The sequence below is a fragment of the Peromyscus leucopus genome, chromosome 23 (assembly GCF_004664715.2).
Source record: "Peromyscus leucopus breed LL Stock chromosome 23, UCI_PerLeu_2.1, whole genome shotgun sequence".
Taxonomy (NCBI): Eukaryota; Metazoa; Chordata; class Mammalia; order Rodentia; family Cricetidae; genus Peromyscus; species Peromyscus leucopus.
The window spans coordinates 38603360-38622224 of NC_051082.1; the positions used below are offsets into that span (position 1 = coordinate 38603360).

Genomic DNA, 18865 nt, shown 5'->3' on the forward strand with positions numbered 1-18865 from the left:
GAAACCTAGAATGCCTACAGGGGCCAGACATTCTCCACACTCTGCCAAGGTAGTCTATATATCTCTGAGAAAGCCCTTCTGTGATGGCAGGAGTGTGCTGAAGGCAAGCATTAGGAAGGCCTGCCTCAGTCACTGAGCTGCATCTGCCTGGTTCCTACTGGATCCAGGACTTTCATGAGAACAGCAGCCCTGTCACCCTGCTAGGAGGAGCTGGCGGCAGCTGCTCCCCCAAGTAGCTGGCATGTTGGGTGGCTGGGGTTATTTAGCACTGTCCACTTCTTAGTGCTGAGTGTGGGCCAAATACAATCTCCATTTCAGTATGCCCGCTGCTAAGCGGTTCTCTCCGGCTGTAATTAGCTGCATGTTCAGCTGCTTCTTAACGGCACTCATTCCTAATAAAAATAAAAAGCTCATCACGGGTCCAGATGACAGAGGCAATCCTCTGATTTGCTGTGATAGGAAGGCACACGACCAACCAACTGGTAGCAACACATGCTGCTTCCATTGAGGCCACAGACTTATCTTGCATGGTTGAAGGCATGCAGCGACTGTCTACCCTCTCAACACTTGGCAGGCTGAAGGGCTGACCCAAACTGGGTCCAGTTGAGAGAGTCAACAGAGTAATGAGGGACCAGCCAGCGCCATTCTTTGGCACTTTCTTAACAAATGGAAGTACTTGAAAAATACCTGCAAAGTTGTCTAGTGTGTGCTCTTGGTGACCACTGGTCAAGGGTAGTGACAGATAGGGTGATGGGGGACTTATATAGCATGCAATAGATACTGGGTTTGACTGAAGAATCTCAACACACAAGAAACAAACAAACAAACAAAAAAACAGTGCCATATGGACCCTAACACATACATATATATTGTGTGTTATGTGTGTAGATGCACATATATACATGTATATGTGGAGACAGAGGTCAATACCAAGCATTATTTCCCAGTTGCCCACATTTATTTTTCTAGACAAGATTTCTCACGGGGACCTGGCTTGTCTCCACTAGCTGACCAGTGACCACAAGGGAACCAGCTATCTCCACTTCTCCAGCACCAGGATTATAAGGCTGCACTGCTTTCAGATTGCCATTGTATATTCCAGAGGGTCACAGGCCTTCAGGTTTGTGCATCAGGTTCTTTGCCAACCAAGCCTTGAGCACTGATGTATCTGACCACTTCCTTGTTGTCTGGAGTTAAGGCTGGTCACTCTATGTCTGTGTTCTAGCACACAACAGACTGCCCAGTGAAGAACAGATGTCGATCAACATGGATGGACGGATATTTGCATAAAAAAGCTTGCTTCAGATTGAGATGGTATGCTTGACTGGAAAAATAAATCTTGCTGTCAGTTGGGAAATGGCTTGTGTGGTATTTTGAATCAGTGCCCCTTTTGGTGTCGATTAGGGAAGGCAGAACACTTTCCTGAGGGAAGGCTACCCAGAATGTCATGTTGCATAGCACTTTCCTCTCAACTGAGACATCCCATGCTGGAGGGAGGCTCCTTAGGACTGAGGAAACAAAGAAGTGGAAGGTCTCATCTGAAACTTAGCAGATGCACAGGTCTCCTACTTCCCCAAAGTTATAGAAGCACTGAAAATGGCTTAGGGGAGGAGACTCTGACTTATGGAGCTTCCTGGAAGTCGTGCAGAGAGCTCCAGGGCTCCAGCTTTTATGAGTCATCACCCACACTGGAATGGGTTTTGATGATGTGGCTGCATTTGAGTGGTCCCTGCTCCTGTAAGTAACCCCATATTCCTGTGGGTGACCCCCAAACACTCACTGGTCTTGGTGGTATTGTTACTGTGATCTGTTGCTGGTTTTCTATTTGGTGAGTGGGTGTCTGCTCACATTCCCCAGGGATAGTGTCATTAAGCAGTCCATCCTGGTGGCTCTGCCACAGATTCATGTTACCTCATCTGCTGAGTAGCTACTAAACTCTAGGGACAGGAACACAAAGGAGAGAGAACACGGCTCTTTGTCTCCAGGAGACGGATGCCTGCCAGGAGCTGTCATTATGGTGGATATCTGTCAACTTCTGATGACAAGAACTCTGTTCCTGTCACATTCTCTCCACACATATTCTTGTCAAAGGCCATGCAGCCATGACATCCTCAGGAAAACCTTGTCCTGTGAAAGGTTATTTTAATAAATAATGCTGGCATGTCCCTCTCTGGCTGGGGATTAAACGGAGACACTGTTGTCATGCAGCCTGGTCCAGGTATTGCTTTCTCTATGGGAGGAAGCTAGGTCAGAGGTCAAGGAGAGAGAAAGGCCTGACTACAGTACCTCCCTTTGAGTTATGTCCAAGCCTGCTGTTGTGGCTGAGGTGGATCTCTGTGAGTTTGAGGCCAGCCTGGTCTACAGAGTGAGTTTCAGGACATTCAGGGCTACACAGAGAAACCCTGTCTCATAAAGCCAAAAACAAAAATCCACCTCAGGCAGCAGTGTCTGCTGTGAACATGGCCAACACAGAGATGATGCTCTTTTCTATAGAGGCATCTCAAAGAAGAACAGTAATAGAGCCAGGAAGCAGGCTTGGGGTCTGAATGTATGTGACCCTGGGTGGGGCTCATTCCTCTCTGGGACTCTTAAGACTGTTAACTTTTACAGTGAAGATACTGACTGCCCTGTCCTGCATCCCTTCCAGCTAGAGTTTCATTTTAACAATTGCAGTCCTGTCAAGTGCCCCATAGAACACCCCCGTGACCTTATTTAGAGTCCTCAGTGACCCTTTGAGGGTGACAGCATCAAGCCCCACCAAAATGGTGTTTCATGAGTATTATAAAGGTTAGGAGGGGCGACTCTTCTTTGAGAAGTCCACACCCATCCTTCTTCCCAAGCACCTCATGTTCTCCTAATCCTCCTGCCTGAAATCTGTATTGAAAATGTCTTTGAATACACTCAGACTCGGTTCCTCACTAACTCACCCTAAAACTCTTTTCTGTGGTGAAGCAGGAATCCCACTTTATTTAAGTTGAGGTCCCTAAAATATGAAAGGGAACACTCCTCAGATTGTCGAGGACCACAGTGTGTGGCTGTACCTCCATCCTTGTCACAGCTGGCTGCCCCCCCAACCCCCCCACCCCTGGTGTGTGTCATTAAGGAAATGATGCACTGGCTATTAGAGGGGCTCAGAAAGGAGCAAGCAGGCAAAGGCATGGAGAGAACCAGGCTGGAGGAAGCCAGGGTTGCTTAAGGAAGTGGCTTGGAGGCAGGAAGGAAGCCACAGGGCTACTCCCTACTCTGCATCACCTCTACATCTGAGAACAACATGATGGAGACCTTCATATTCTGCTTTGTAAAGACACACTGCTGCTCCACACCATAGGAAGGAATCAGCACTCATGTGTTACCATGGCTTATCCTGGGTTAACCCCACCCAGGTGCCCTGGAGGAATACAAGGATGCCTAGAGCAGACTCTAACTAGACTCAGTGATTCATGAGTGCCCGAGTCCAGACATGCAGAGAGAAGGAAGAGGGCCAGGGTTGAAAGGAGGCACACAGACACCACAAGTCTCAGAAACCTGCTGACCTCCTGAGGAGATGAACATTTCTGGGATGATTGACTGCCTGCCCCTCCCCCTCCCCCTCCCCCATAGGCCCTGTCACTCAAGATGAGATGTAGACAGATATGTAGGATGCTAACCACTGTCCTCTCAGATGGCTGGCTCTCTGAACAACGTGCAGTTCTAAAGGTTTAGTTCCTGTCTCACTCAAGCATGGGCTTCTGCAAGTGACAGGTAGCAAGCAGCCCCGAACTCCAGTTATAAAACCTCCTAAGATGCAAAGGCCTGCTAATTGCCCACTCTGAAGTCAGCTCCAGAAGACACTGTTACCCCTTTTCCAATGTGTCCCAGGGATCACACTGTCTCCTAGGACCTCTGAGGCAGTCTCATGGACTCCTATCCTGTTGGGACTGGTCTCAAGCCCAGGCCCTCTAAGAGCCCAATAAGGATGCCTCCTCCTCCCAGCTGTATTGCCCTTCCCTATTCTTTACATTCCAGCTTGCTTTTGCTCTGCTATCTGTGAAGCAGGATCACCTGTCTCTGTTTGCCATGGGTCAATGGCAAGGACATGTCATTACGAAAGCATGAAGAAATCTGATGTTTGGGTCTGGGGTGGGGGTGGGGTGGCTCTGTTAGTAAGAACACTTGCTGTGCAAGCCTGAGGACCTGAGTTCAGATGCCCAGCACTCATGTAAAAAGTCCAGTTAAAACCCTAGTGCTGTGGCAGGCAGGGACTGGGGATCACTGGGGCTTGCTGGCCTCCAGCCTAGCTCCAGGTGCAGGGAGAGACCCTGCCTAAAGGGAATAAGGTGGAGAGTGACAGAGCAGGACACCTGACATCCTCCTCTGGCCTCTGAGCTTACACAGGCTCACCCTCATGCCTCACCTCTCTCTCTCTCTCTCTCTCTCTCTCTCTCTCTCTCTCTCTCTCTCTCATACACATCTAGTTTCTGTTTTGGACCAACAGTTTGTTTTGCTACTTACTGTTTTCAGACAGTTGCACAATGTAGTAAAGGACTGGGCTGTTTCCATCAAAGGGCCGGACCCATGACAGCGTCACTGAGTGGCTTCGCGCAGGACTCAAGCTGGCCATGAGGTTTTGAGGAGGGTGAGGCAGCTCACTGGAGGAAAGAAAGGAAAAAAAACAAGAGGAAAGTGAAGTCAGACTGATAGGTCATCTGATGCCCATGTTGGAGGGAGCTGGTATGTGCTGTTCCGGAATGAGAATGAGCTGTTTTCTCTGTGGTCTCCAAAGGAGCAAACGAAGCCCAGCTCTACCCCTTGTGGTGTAACTTGAACATAATTTGATGTATTATGATAGTTTTAATTGTTAACTTGATATAACCTACGATCACGGGAGAAAAAAGTCTCCATGAGGGACTGTCTAGACCAGGTTGGCCCATGGGTGTGTCTATAGGGGACTGTCTTGATTGTCTCAGTTGGTGTGAGCAGATCCAGCCCACTGTGGACAGCACCATTCCCTGAGTTTAGGTCCTGGACTGTGTATGAGCAGAGAAAGGTAGCTGAGTACTAAGTACAACATTCTTTTGTCTCTGCTGACTGTGGATGTGATACAATGAGCTGCTTTAACTTCCTGCCCCCTCAGCATCTCCATGGTAACAGACCACAACCTGGAATTGTGAGCTAAAATAAATCCTTCCCACCCCAAGCTGCTTTCTGTCGAGGAAAGGAAACCAGAATAGATGTCTCCTTTAATTGCTCTACACTTTATATTTTGAGGCGGGACCCCTCACTGGTCAGTGAACTCTATGGATCCTCCTGTTTCTTCCTCCCTGGGGCTGGAATTCTAGGTGTGCAGTGTTGCACCTAGTTTTTCACATAGGTACTGGAGACTGAGCTCTTGAACTCACATCCTTGTGCAGCAAGCCCTTTACCCGCTGAGCCCTACCCCAGGCCCCTGCATTGTAACACTTATGAGACATACTGTGGCCGACGATTTGTCTATGCATCTAGAAGCTGGCCATGTAAACCTGGCGAGCGCTATGAAGAGGACAGTTATAGCACTGAGGATCTGCCAGTGTGCGGGTTGCCGCGCTCACCTGTTTGGAGTTTGGGGGAGATGCTTATATGCCTTCAAGGACAAATGGACTGCCTCATTTATTGACAGCATGAGATTATACTGTCATTTTGTCTTCTGGAGGGTACTAGAGGGTTTGGGGAAACACGTAAGAGTAAATGTGGTGAGAAAGTCAACTAGAAGCCAGTGGAGATGGTAAATAACACATGGGCAAGGCCATAAAATGGAGGTGCAGTTCTCATGCCCAAGTTTCAAAAAGGAGTCACTAATTTAAAGAAGTCTTTACTGGTGACAGAACAATGTCTAGCTGAACTCTCCAGACTGTTCAAGTTAAGTTCAGTCTTAGATTTCTGGGGCTTATTATTTCATTCATTCATTCATTCATTCATTGGCTGAGTCTTGATAGCCCTGGCTAGTCTGGAACTTACTATGTTTGCTATACTGGCCTTAAACTTGCTACGATTCTCCAACATCTGATCCAAAAGTGATGGGATCTCAGGCACGCACTACCATGCCCCACCCTATACGTGACTGCATGTGTGCTCATGTACATGTGTTTTCATGTACATGTGTGTTCGTATGTGTGTTCATGTGCATGTGTGTGCACTTGTATGTGGAGTCACAGGTGGAAGTCTGGTGTCTTCCTCGATCACTCTCCACATTTCTTTTTTGAGTCAGGGTCTCTCCTGAATCCAGAGTTCACAGATTTGGCAGGAGTGGCTGGCCAGCAAGCCCCCAAATGTCCCCATTTCCCCAGTGTTGGGGTTACAGGTGTACACTGCCATACTCAAATAGATTCTTTTCTCATACAATCTATCCTGGTTACAGTTTCCCCTTCCTCTACTCCTCTCAGTCCCCCACTCCAATCCGAACATACTCAGCCATTTACGTGGTCACCGGGGATCCGAACTCAGGTCCTCATGCTTGCACGGCAAATGTCTTACTAACGGAGTCCTCTTCCCAGCCCTCTCCCTGACTCTTTTCATTTCAAAATGTACGTGTGGGTGAGGATTATAACTCGTGTGAGAACACTTTCCTGGCATGCATGAGGCCCAGAAAGAAACTCACCTATCTCAAAAACTGATGAAGTTGTTTGCACTCAGCTGCATAAGGGCTGCAGCTCCCTCACCCATGCAGCCACTTACAGGCAAACTTATGAACACTGTTACAGATTAGCACTAAAAAGCAGAATCTTGAGCACCGACTGTTATCTTGTGTTCCCCTAAACTGTGAATCAAGTTTAAAATCAGAGAAGAAGCTACTGTTTCCATTTGAGTTATCTGATAACCAAACTCCATTAGACACCAATAGACACTCTTCAAACAAACAAGGCCAGGATGGAAATATCCATTCTTCCATTTCTTTTTGTTTCCCCCAAGGTATTATTCGTTTGGTCTGAAACCAGACCAAAGTTGCTGAATGGCCCTAAATAGAAACAAACTATTTATCACTTTTCTCTAAATAGAAACAAACTATTTGTTACTTTTCTCCACGCTGTGACAAGGTGTCTGACAAAGACCACTTGAGTGGGGAAGGGTGACCTTGGCTCACAGCTGAGGCTTCTGTCCATCACAGCGGGGAAGGCATGGTGGTAGGAGTGTGCTGCTCACATGGCATCCACAGTCAGGAAGCAGAAAGAGATGAATGCTCTGCTTTGCTCGATTTATCCTTCTTATTCAGTCTAGGGTTTTGGGCCATGGAATGGTGCTGCCCACACCCAGGGTGAATCTTTGCATCTCTATTAACCTAATCTAGAAACTTGCTCACAGACTTGCCCAGAGGTGTATCTCCTAGGTGACTCCCCAGCCTGTCAAGTTGACACAATTTGTTTTTACATGAACCAAGAATAAACTTGAGTAAAAATATCGAGATAAAACTGTTAATAGTTTTTTTTTTGGTCTGGATGGAGCTTCTAAACCCTTGGGATATTCAGCGGGATGGGGCCGTCTTAGTCACCCCTGTGGGCCTCTGATACTATAGGTGGGTGACTGGTTATGAGGTCATTCAGCTGGGCCCTAGGTAGGTCCAGGACAAGAGACCGAGCCATGGGATTGGAGGTTGGCATGTCAGCTCAATCTCTGGCTTCTGTGGGATGGAAGGAGGCCGGAGACATTCAATACTGTACCAACCATTGAGCCAATCAGGACACTTCTGTTGGGTGTGGCTCTGTGGAGCTTCCCTGGCAGGTATCATGAGGTAAGATATGAAAGTGAGAAAGGGAATATGAAACCGGCCAGGTCATGCCCCACATGTCAAATGCAAGCATGTCTGCCTGCACCCAGAGCATATTCATAGCCTTATACTACAGCCATCCCATACATGCAGATTTGTATACTTCCCAACTCTCCAGCTCCTCACTGGTTTGGTCATGGTTGTTTTCTCCTTTGTAAAAAACTGTAATCAAAATCACAGCTCTGTGTAGAGACTTTGCAGCTGAGGGTGCAGGGGAAGCCCTAGCCAGTCAGCTTGGTAGGTGGTGTGGAAGCCCCCTAGATCCCAGCTTCTGCCTGAGGCATGGAGCTGTCCTGAAGTCTATGCCCATGACTTGTGAGGTCTGTGCTAATTCCAATTAATTAGTGTCTGAATTCCACTGCAAAGACGTCTCTGATAATAGAAGTTGGTCTGACACAACAAACATGAACTTGAAAACTAGCAAGGGTGGCCAGTGCTCTGGGTCATTGTGTGGATACACAACATCTCCCAACAGCAGAAGAATATGCACATAGACCAAGCCTCAGAGGCAGCATTTGCCCCAGGCCTACCCCATATACACACATTAAGACCCTAGGAGCTCACAAGTGACAATTTTTCTTACATTTAGTCTGTACGCGCATGCGCAGTGTGTGTGTGTGTGTGTGTGTGTGTGTGTGTGTGTGTGTGTGTACACTTGTATGTGGGTGTTCCTACACAGGTGCATGTGGAGGTCAGAGGTCAATCTTAGCTGCTTTCCTCTGTCACCTTCTGCCTTGAGACAGGGTTTTCACTGAACCTGGAGCTCATCCAGTCATCATTCAGTTAGACTGGCTGACCAGTGAGCCCTCCTGTCTCTGCTGTCCCAGGCACATGCCACTAGAGGTAGCTTTTGACATAGGTGCTGGGGATCTGAACTCAGGACCTCATGCTTACGCTGCAAGTGTTCTACCTACTGAGACATTCCCAGCACCAGGGCTTTCTCTTTAACCTGTTGATGGTTATTTTGGGGATGAGACTTCATAAAACCTCTGAGCAATGTGTCAGTAATGGATACACATGCCTTTCATAAACCCTGAATCCATCCCAGAAAATCTTCTCCAGTAGACTGCTCCCAAGCACTTCACGGTCAACTTTAAGAGGAGGTAGGTAGATGATGTTTGCGGGGGAGGGGGGTTCTCAGACAGTTGTAACTATATACAAAGTGAGGGCATGGCTGCTCCACGGTATGGTTGAGGGGAAGGTTTTTATTGGAGATATCAGAGGCATCTGGAAGAGATGAGGGAGAGAAAGCAGTAGTGGACTAAACATGGCCAGTAGGCCAAACTGGACCATGAGAGGAGAGAGAGAAGGAAAAGAGTGTGTGGGCAAAGGAGGCCAAGAGAGAGGGGGCCAAGAGGGCCAGGAGGGCGGAGAGAGAGCCGCGTGGCCTAAATGGCAGGGTTATACAGGTATGAGAAGCTGGGGGAGGGAAGCCCATGAGCTGGTGAGGGTTAGGGTAAATGGGTAGGGTGAGAAGAGCTGAGAAGCCACAGGTACTGAGTGAGCTCAGAGGCCAGCAGGAGCTTTGGAATGCTAATAGGCACCAGAGTAGTCATATGTTTCTTTTGGTTCTGACAATAGCCATTGGTGATAAACCAAAGACACAAGGAACAATGGGAATAGAGGCCAGTTCAGAGTCACCTTGCAATGGAAATGGAACAGGAAATTGCCATCAAGTCCCTTACACCTTGGTATTATCAAAAATTAACAACAGCCATGGTAAGAGGAGCTTGCACAGGGCAGGGAAGACAGCGGTGTGCGTGAGGAAGGAGCAGTTTTGAACAATTGGTAAAATTGTGACCAAGAAAGAATTGCTCCTGCAAAAGAAGACCAGGTCAGTCTTTCTCCATCAAAAGAGCTTTGCCCCTCTGAGGTACAAATCATGACTTGGTCAAACCCATCTTCCTCCACTTTGCTCTGAGGAGGAAGATGCTGGGCCTGATAACTTTGGGGGCTAGCATTAAATCGTTTGTGCCTTATTGTGTCTTTGTCAGAAGTAGTTTTATTGAAAGAAACCTCCCTCACTGCCTCAGGGGCTGAGTCTTCCAGTCAGCTCAGTAAATTAGATTTTCTCTGTACTTTGGGCTCCTAAGAATTACTCTCTGATTGCAGGACGAGCCAGGTGATGCTAATTGGGTCTTTAAATGATTGAACAATTAATCAATCCATAATGCCTTAGGAAACTGGTCTTACTGGTGTGTTCAACAGGGCAAGATGCGCTGGGGGGCTTGTGATCACTCCAGGACTTCTCAGTACTATAGCACCAGTGAACTAGAGGGAAAGACAGGATTAAAACTCAAGGTGAGAATGTTTTGGGTTGTTTGTTTTTTGTTTTTGAGACAGGGTCTCAGGTAGCCCAGACTGGCTTTCAATCTGCAAAGTGGTCAAGAATGATCTGTATGTATGATGTAGATGTGTATGTATATGCTTGCACATGTGTGCATGTGAATGTGGAGGCCTGAGGCTGACCTCAGTGTCTTCCTTGGTTACACTCCACTTTATTGAGACAGGATCTCTCACTGGAACTTGGAACACACGGATGTGGCTAGTCTAGCTATCCAGCTTGTCCCAGGCCTTCCCTCCCCCAATCTTCAGGGTGCTAAAACACAGGGAGGCTGCCACGCACAGGCAGAGCACTTCATTCAGTGAATCATCCCTCCATACACCCCCTTGGAGACAGTCTCATGTATCCCAGGCTGGCCTTGAACGCACTGTGTGATGGAGCCACTCTGAACTTCTGATCCTTTTGCCTCTTTCCCCACAATGCCTGGATTACAGACACATATCACCACCACATCTAGTTTTATTCTGCGCTGGGAACCAAACCCAGGGCTTTGTGTATGCCAGGCAGGTACTCTGTCAATGGAGTAACAGCCCAAGCCCAACCTTGGACTTTGAAGCCTGCTGTTTCCTAGTGTTGGGATTACAAGTGAGTATTACCAAGCCTGGTTTATCCCATGCTGGGGATTGAACCCAGGTTCTCATATGTTCTGGGCAACTGTTCTACCAACTGAGCTACAACTCTAGCCTTCAAGCTGACAATGTTTAATGATGAAGATCTCTGCATCTAAAGTATAGGACATGTCATCAAACCATGAATTTTAGAGAGGGGATAGGTCAGAGCCTATAATTATTACTTGTCCTGGATGACACAAAATACACCCTCCTGTTTTAACTTAGTAAGTGGGGTAAGGCTTACTTAGACACCTACTATATGCTTGACTGAGGCAAGAATCACCTCTAGTATGTCAGATGGTCATCAGGAGTTGGTCAAAAGTAACACGAAGTCTCAGGGATGGAAGCACCCAGCTTCAAGGCAAAGACCCAAAGCATGAAAGGCAATGTTGCTTTCTGAGGTGGAGAGGAAACTGTAGGACCATTAAATTCTTGAGAGTCTTTTCCACTGGGTTCAACACAGGACTGGAGAAATACTGGCTGATTCCATTCCATGACAGTCCTGTGAGGTCAGTGCCACCATGTCCAGTCTGTAAGCTGAGCCAACTGAGGTAGAGGAGTAAGGCAACCTGCCCTGAGTCCCACAGTAAGGTGGGAAGGACCCCTGGTCATCCTGGCTCCTGGGGGCTCTGCTGTAGTCAGCAGCCTTGCTACTGGTATCGTGGGCAGAGAGCATCACTCAGCCAGCTTCCAGCAGAGACAAAGCTCAGTGCTAAATGATCAACCATGGAGCAAACGAGTGTGGGGACCTCCCACTGGATGGTCTGTTTTTAAAAGCTCACTTTAATTATTCTCTGTATGTGTGTGTATATGCATGTATGTATATGAGATCTTGCTGGTGAGTGTACACACACACACACATATCTGCGTGTGTGTGTGCTCACACAAGCACCTGCACATGTATATGAAGAGCAGAGGTCAACCTTAGGTACCGAACTTCAGGAGCTGTTGACATTTTTACTTGTGAGATAGGGTCTTTCTCTGGCCTGGGACTCACCAATTAGTCTAGACTGGCTGGCCAGGGAGCACCAGGGACCCTCATGTCTCTGCCTCCCCAGAACTAGGATTACAAGTGTGCACTACCATACCTGTCTTTTTTCTTTAATGTGGGTTCTGGGGAATCAAACTCTGGTCCTTGTGCTTGCAAGGTGAAGGCTTTACCGACTGAGCCATCTCCCCAGCCCTAATTCCTGTATTCAACAAAATGGCTTTTAACTGGAGTGGAGAGAAAGGGGGGAACAGGCTCTTCCAGGCTTTTGAAGGACACTGTTCAGTCCTAAGTGCCTCTCAGCAACTTTCACAATATTCATGTTTTTCTTTCCTATTTATTTGCTATCTGAGTAATCGTGCAAATGTGGCAGAGCTGGACTAGAAGGTTCTCTGAGAAGCATGTGATGCCCTACATCCCTGAATTGTTACTGTTATCATTATTCTGGCCATTGCTGGTGCTGTGATGTCCTCAGATCTTTGTATTCGTGTGTGTGTTTTATGTGTGCATGTGTGCAAACTCAAGGGCATGTGGACACCAGAGAACAGCTAGTATAAAGTGGACTTGTTCCTTTCACCTTTCTGTCAGAGATGAGGATTGAACTCGGGTCACTAGGCTTGGATGGCAGGCACCTGCACTCACTGAGTCAGCCCACTGTCCCTTACCATCTCATGTTTTTGAGACAGGGTTGCTCACTGAACCTGGAGCTTAACAATTCCGCTAGACTGTCTCACCAACAAGCTCTCAGGACAGGCCTGTCTCTGCCTCCTCAGCTCTGGGATTACAAGCACAGGCTACCATGCCCAGGATTTCATAAGGGAACTGGAAATCTATATGCAGGTCCTCATACCCACCTGGCAAGCATTTTACTGACTGAACCATCTCCCCTGTTCCAAGAGCTCTCTGGATCTAAAGATGTACCACTCTCCCATTCATCCTGACTTGGAAGAGCACTGTGTTTATTACACCAGCAACTCCCAGGGGCCAACAGCCTTCCGAATCGGTTCTGCAGCCCGTGGCACCCAAATTGGTTTGAATCACAGGTCTGCAAATATTTCTATCTTTAGCAATGAGGTGTTTCACCATTGCAGAAAGCCTATTATTTTATACATACAGCAACATTTGCTGAAAAATGTATTTTACTTAGAGGAAATCAAATAAGTAAATAGCGGGGAAGATATGTAAATCAGCAGAACATAAAAACAGCTCAGAATAAAAAGAACGTGCTATATTGGAAGTACGCAATTGGGCTGTTGCTGACGGAGCCTTTATGAGCTGCTAACACATATTTATTTGATACCCAGACTGGATGATCTAAGGGTTCTCAAAGGTAGTTTAAAATATGTGAATAGTATGGAGAATTATGCAAGTTCACGGGCGGTGTTCTCCAACATCATCAAAATGATTTTTTTTTTTAAATCACGAGCTGAGTGGGGGCAGTGGAGCTGGGTTTCTGATTGACAGCGGGCACCTATATGTTTATTCCTAAGAGACACCCTGAAGGTAAGAGAGGAGCAGAGGTCAGCAAACAGCCTAAAACACATACTCATTAATGCGATTCTACATGCCTTCAGCCAGCAACCAGCCATTGTGCATTTACTGAGCACCTCTTGTATGCCAGGCTCCCGGAATGCAAACATTTATGACCAAGGGACTTGTGGCAGGGGAGGGCTTGAGATAGAAGCCTTGTCTCTCCCAGTGTGGGTGATGTTATGAGGGAGGATGGGCCAGGACAAAATTAGTTGGCATAAAGGACATAGAAGCAGAGACCCTCGGGTGACATGAACAGAAGATACAACCACATCATGGAGGCAGCCAGGGGCTGAGGACCAGGTGGGACAGAGAGAGCTCAGTGATCTGAGGACCCCGATGCTGACAGGGGGGTGGAGGAGATCCTGGCTGCCCAAAGCCAAATGGGCTCCAAGGCTGCTCTCAAGGTCTGCACTGGCTGGGCTCCAGGTTCATCATGGCTAGCTAGGGTGATTTTGCTCCCCATGGATGACCAGAATCTAAGGAGAATCAGAGTCACCCTGGAGAAGGGCAGATAGAAGGTAGAATGGGATTGTTCCTGTTTCAGTTTCTGAATGTACACTAAGGCTTTCTGGACTGGGTACTATATCATTCTCTTTCTCTGTCTCTGTCTCTCTGTCTCTGTCTGTCTCTGTATCTCTGTCTGTCTCTCTGTCTCTCTCTCTCTCTCTCTGTGTGTGTGTGTGTGTGTGTGTGTGTGTGCGCGCGCAATATGGAAGTTAGAGGTCGACATCTGGTATCTTCCTCAATCACTCTCTACCTCATTATTTGAGACAGCATCTATTACTTAACTTATGCTAACCAATTCTGCTCAACTGCCTGGCTGGCAAGTCCCAGGGGTCCACCTGCCTGTGCCTCCCTAGTGCTGGGATTATAAGTGTACATCGTGCCCAGCTTTTATATTGTTGCTGCAGATCTAAACTTGGTGTGTGCGTGCATGCATGGCAAACACTTTACCCATGGAGCCACATCCCAGCCCTTTCATTAAACTTTCATTGTTTATATCTTTTATGTATGTGCCTTTACACATGCTTTGTATGTGTGGGTGCTGGAGGAGTCCAAAAGAGGGCATCAGATCCCCTGGAATTACAAGCAGTCTGGAGATGCCAATGTGGGTGCTGAGATCTGAACTTAGTCCTCTGCAAGAGCACTGTTGTTAACACCTCTCTAGCCTGTTCATTAACCCTTTAAACTCCTCTAATTTAGAGAGCTTGCATTTGTTCGTGTTTGAGTACATGAGGCATACACAGATGGCCTCGTGTGGCTCTCTACAGTGCTCTCTTCATTCTTAGTCCCTTCAGCAGGGCCTGAGGACTCAGAGATAAATGAGGCTTGGTTGGGTGCAAAGTGTTCTGATGCTATCTTTAGGGGATGCTCTCTGAGTTCAGAATCCTTCCTGCATCACGGTGGGGCAGAGCTGTAAGAAAAGCCTCTCACAGTTGCCTTCTGATGGCCCAGCATGCACTGCAGTGGCCGGGATGAGTGGGCCCAGCATGCACTGCAATGGCAGGCTGAGTGGACAGATGGGCATCATGCACTGGCTCCTGCCCTGGCAACTACGAGGTGTCAATTCCTTCTTTGCAGGTTGCATGGTGTGCTCGTGTGCTCAGGGATTTCCTGGGAGGGCACATGTTTATAAAGCAAATGAATACACATCGGAAAAGTGGGCATTGCCAGCAGGCCTTTCAGCTACCTGCTCTGTGAGCAGAGGGAGCTGAGGAAAGAGAAGAAGAACACAGCGGCTATCAATGGCTCCCACTGGAACACAGGGAACCACAGGGAGGTCTAGACTGGAAGTAATGGAGCAGTTGCTAGCTTTCTTAAGCAAAAGACTTAATGGAGGTGTCTTCTGGGGCTGATTTAACTTGGAGGTCTAGGTGGCTGCCTGGCTCTGGTTATGCAGACCTGACATTTCCCCCCTCAGAAACTCTGATGGGCAATCACATGGAACTTATCCTTACTTAGTGGCAATGAGGTAAACATCCCTCGTGACAGGGTGTCTATGCAGGACATTGACCTATGATCTAACCATCTGTGTAAGAATGAAACATTTTGATTTTGAAGCCACATAAGGAATGGGGGGGAAGGAGGGGAGGGAGAAGGGGGGATGAGGAATAAAATGAAAGAGAGAGAGAAAGAAGGGACTGAGGAGATGGTTCAGTTGCTAAAGTGCTTGCCTTACGAGCATGAAGGCATGAGTTTGATTCCCCAGAACCTGAATGATGATGTTGCATGTGGTGGCACACGCTTACAATGGTGGCACTGGGGAGGTGGCAGTGGGCAAATTCTGGGGCTCCCTGGCCAGCCAGACTAGCCATACCAGAAAGTTCCAGGTAAAATAAAAGACCACATCTCAAACAAACAAGGAATGCAACTCCTGAGGAATGATATCTGAGGTTGACCTCTGACCTCCTCACCTCCCACCCCATCTCCAACATATGCACACACAGCCCTCCAAACATGCATGCACTCACGTGTGCGCATACACACATGTGGGTGAGAAAAGAAGGGAAAAGCAAAGGCGTGCCACCATGTACAGCTGAACGGTGGGGTGTGCTGGTCGGAGGTGACAGCTTGGGACAGCAAGTGGACATGCCATGGGTGAAGGGAGGTCATGTGGGAGGGTGTGGGTGAGAAGCGTAGAGACAGGGAAGGCTCAGTACTCACATCACTTCCAGCCGTGCCGTTCGGGAGTCGTTCCCGCCCTCAGACACAATCTCACAGGTGTAGTCCCCGATGTCCCCTGACCACGTCTGGCTAATGAGAAGGGACCCGTCCTTCTCCACCACGATTCTCGAGCTGCTGGATGGTGTGATGACCACGTTGTCCTTTTTCCAAACGTAGCTGTGGGCCAAGCAGAAAGTTCATCACAAAAGCAACAGGAGCAGGATCCTGCCCCTTCCTTGACAGCGAAGAAGAGCAAGCAGCCGGTGAATTGGAGAACAGAGTAAAAAATGACCGAGTTACACCTTTAAAGGTATGAGTTTTGGGCTGGAGAAATGACTCAGTGGTTAAAAGTGTGGCCTGCCATTCCAGATGACCCAAGTTTGGTTCCTAGCACCCAGGTCAGCTATGGGGATTGGACACCGTCTTCTGGCCTCCTTGGGCAATTGCACATATGTAGCATACATTCACAGATACACACACACACATAGATATAAATAAAAATAAATCTTTGTAAAAAGTGAGTCTTTTGGTACAGTGGGGAGCAGGAGGTATCTTGGACAATATACAAAAGTTGATTGATAACTCAGTGACTGAAACAGGACAGTGATGGCTGGAGGGGTAAGTTAGTGGATAAAGTGTTGGCCTTTCATTCAAAAAGACCCAAGTTTAATTCCCAGAATCCACATAAAAACACTAGTAGTCTCAGCACTGAAGCAAAGACAGGTAGATCGATGGGGGAGGGGCAGGGATCCCACCCTCAGTCTAGTCTAACTGGTGAGCTCCGGATTAAGTGAGAGACGCTGTCTCAAAACAAGATGGAGGATCTGGACAATAGCCCAGTGGATAAAGGCTTTCTGTGCAAGCATTAAGACTGGAGTTCTGCTCTTTGGCACCCACATAAAAGCTGAGCAGGCATGGTGGCCCCCCTGTAATCCATGCACTCAGATGAAAAGATGGGATTCCCAGAGCAAGCTGGCTGCTAGACTAGCTGAATCGCGTTTAGCAAAAGACCTGGCCTCTATAAATGAAGAGGAGGTCGGTCGACAGCATCAACCTCTGGCCTCCACCTGTATGTGCACACAGGTATACACGCACCTGCACATGTATATGCCTATGTACATGGAAAACATGCACACACACACACACACACACACACACACACACACGCAAAAAAAAAAAGAAAAAAAAAAAAACAACCAAACAACAACAAAATCCAAAGTAGACAGTACCTAAGGAATTACACTCACAGTAATATCTGGCCTCCAAACACACACACACACACACACACACACACACACACTCCTACCTGTATACAAGTGTACCACAGATGTACCACTCCCAACACATACAACAAACAAAATCCCAAAATGTGGCAGTGAAGATGACTGAATCTATCTGAGCTTGTGTCTGGGAGACAGGACTCTGTGGGTCAGAGGCACAGCTGTCACCTACTGAACTGCACCCACCCAGCTCTCCTGCCTCAGTAATGCTTGCTTAAGACCTGCAGAGAGGCACCCACCTCCTGAGCAAAGCTCTGGGCACCTTGTAACTGTCCTGCTAAAGTCCCACAGCCCTGGGCAGGCTCTCTCTGATGCCACCTTTCTTCCTCATTTAAGCTTTATGGCCATTTTAGCACATTTTTCTTTTCCAATATAGACTCAATTATGAGCCTGTCCGGCCCTAAATGTCTCTGGGCAAGGCCCCTACTGACGGCTAGATGAGATGAAAGTGCTGGCCTTCTCTTTATTAGAATAATTTGATCACATTTTCAAAATGCACCAGCCCTTTCTGCCCTGCGTATTCACAGAACAAACTTTTGTGAATTAGTCACAGGAGGTCACCCTGCAACACAAGAGACAACAGTGCAAAGCCCACACAAAGAGAAAGACAGACTGTCCTGTGTGCCTGGGTTCCTCTAAAGTGGGGACAGCCCAAGTGCTTCACAGAGGGGGCTCAGTGCCGCAAAGGGGCCATCCGAGGAGATGCTTCTGCGCTCTTGGGGCATTGTTTGAAATCACACCCTGCCTCCTCTACAATGAATGGATTCTCTACTTGCAAAAGAGATCTCCGGGTGGGCCTCCCAGGGTCTCCTAGGAAACCTTTAACTTGTGACTTCTTGTGTGTTCCTCTGGGTTTTGCATTTGCTCTTCTTGCAATTAACCCACACTTGTGTTCCAGCCCTGGACACTCTGGAAAGTCTGGTGGGGATGTAGAAGTGAATGGTCTGCCAAATACCTGCCCTGAAGGGTCAAGTCTCTGAACCCAGTTCTCAGGGCAGGCTTCAATAGCCAGGCAGGCTTGACAGCTCTTTCCACTGTCAACTCCAATTCTATCCTTTCTGCTAAGTGTGGCCTTTGAGAACTACAGTGGGATGATGATGCTGTATGATGCATTTCTCTCCATTTACCGCCTACCCCCTTCCCGGTTCACTTATTTTCAGAGTTGAGTCTGAAAAGTCACAACTAATCTGCTCTTTGACACAAAGCTCACTGCTGAGGGACACCTGTCTGCAGCCATGCCCTTACATGAAGTGGCCTGGCTTTTAGATTTTGTTTTGCTTGTTTTGGTTTTGAGACATGGTCTCAGTGTGTAGCCCTAAATGTCCTGGAACTTACTATGTAGACCAGGCTGGCTTCTAACTCACAGAGATCTCCCTGCCTCTGCCTCCTGAGTGCTGGGATTAAAGGCATGCACTACCATGCCTGGGTTGTGTTTGTTTTGTTTAGAGACAGGGTTTCCTGCAACCAAGGCTGTCCTTGAATAATACATGGCTGAGGACAACCTTCAATTTCTGATCCTGTTTCCACCTCTGGAGTGCTGGGATTAGAAGCATACACCACCCCCCAAGCCCAGTGTATGCACTGATAAAGATGGAACCCAGGGCTTCATGCATGCTAGGCAAGCACTCTATTACTGAGCCACATCCCCAGCCCAAGTGTCACAATTAT

General features: G+C 47.8%; 1 protein-coding gene across 1 annotated transcript in view; it reads right to left on the reverse strand.

Annotated features, from left to right (window-relative positions):
* Positions 1–18865, reverse strand: part of Sdk1 (sidekick cell adhesion molecule 1) — a 970573-nt gene that overhangs the window by 243476 nt on the left and 708232 nt on the right. Inside the window, 2 exon segments of the mRNA XM_028887375.2 lie at positions 4492–4628; positions 15918–16094. Coding sequence (XP_028743208.1) covers positions 4492–4628; positions 15918–16094 — 314 coding nt within the window.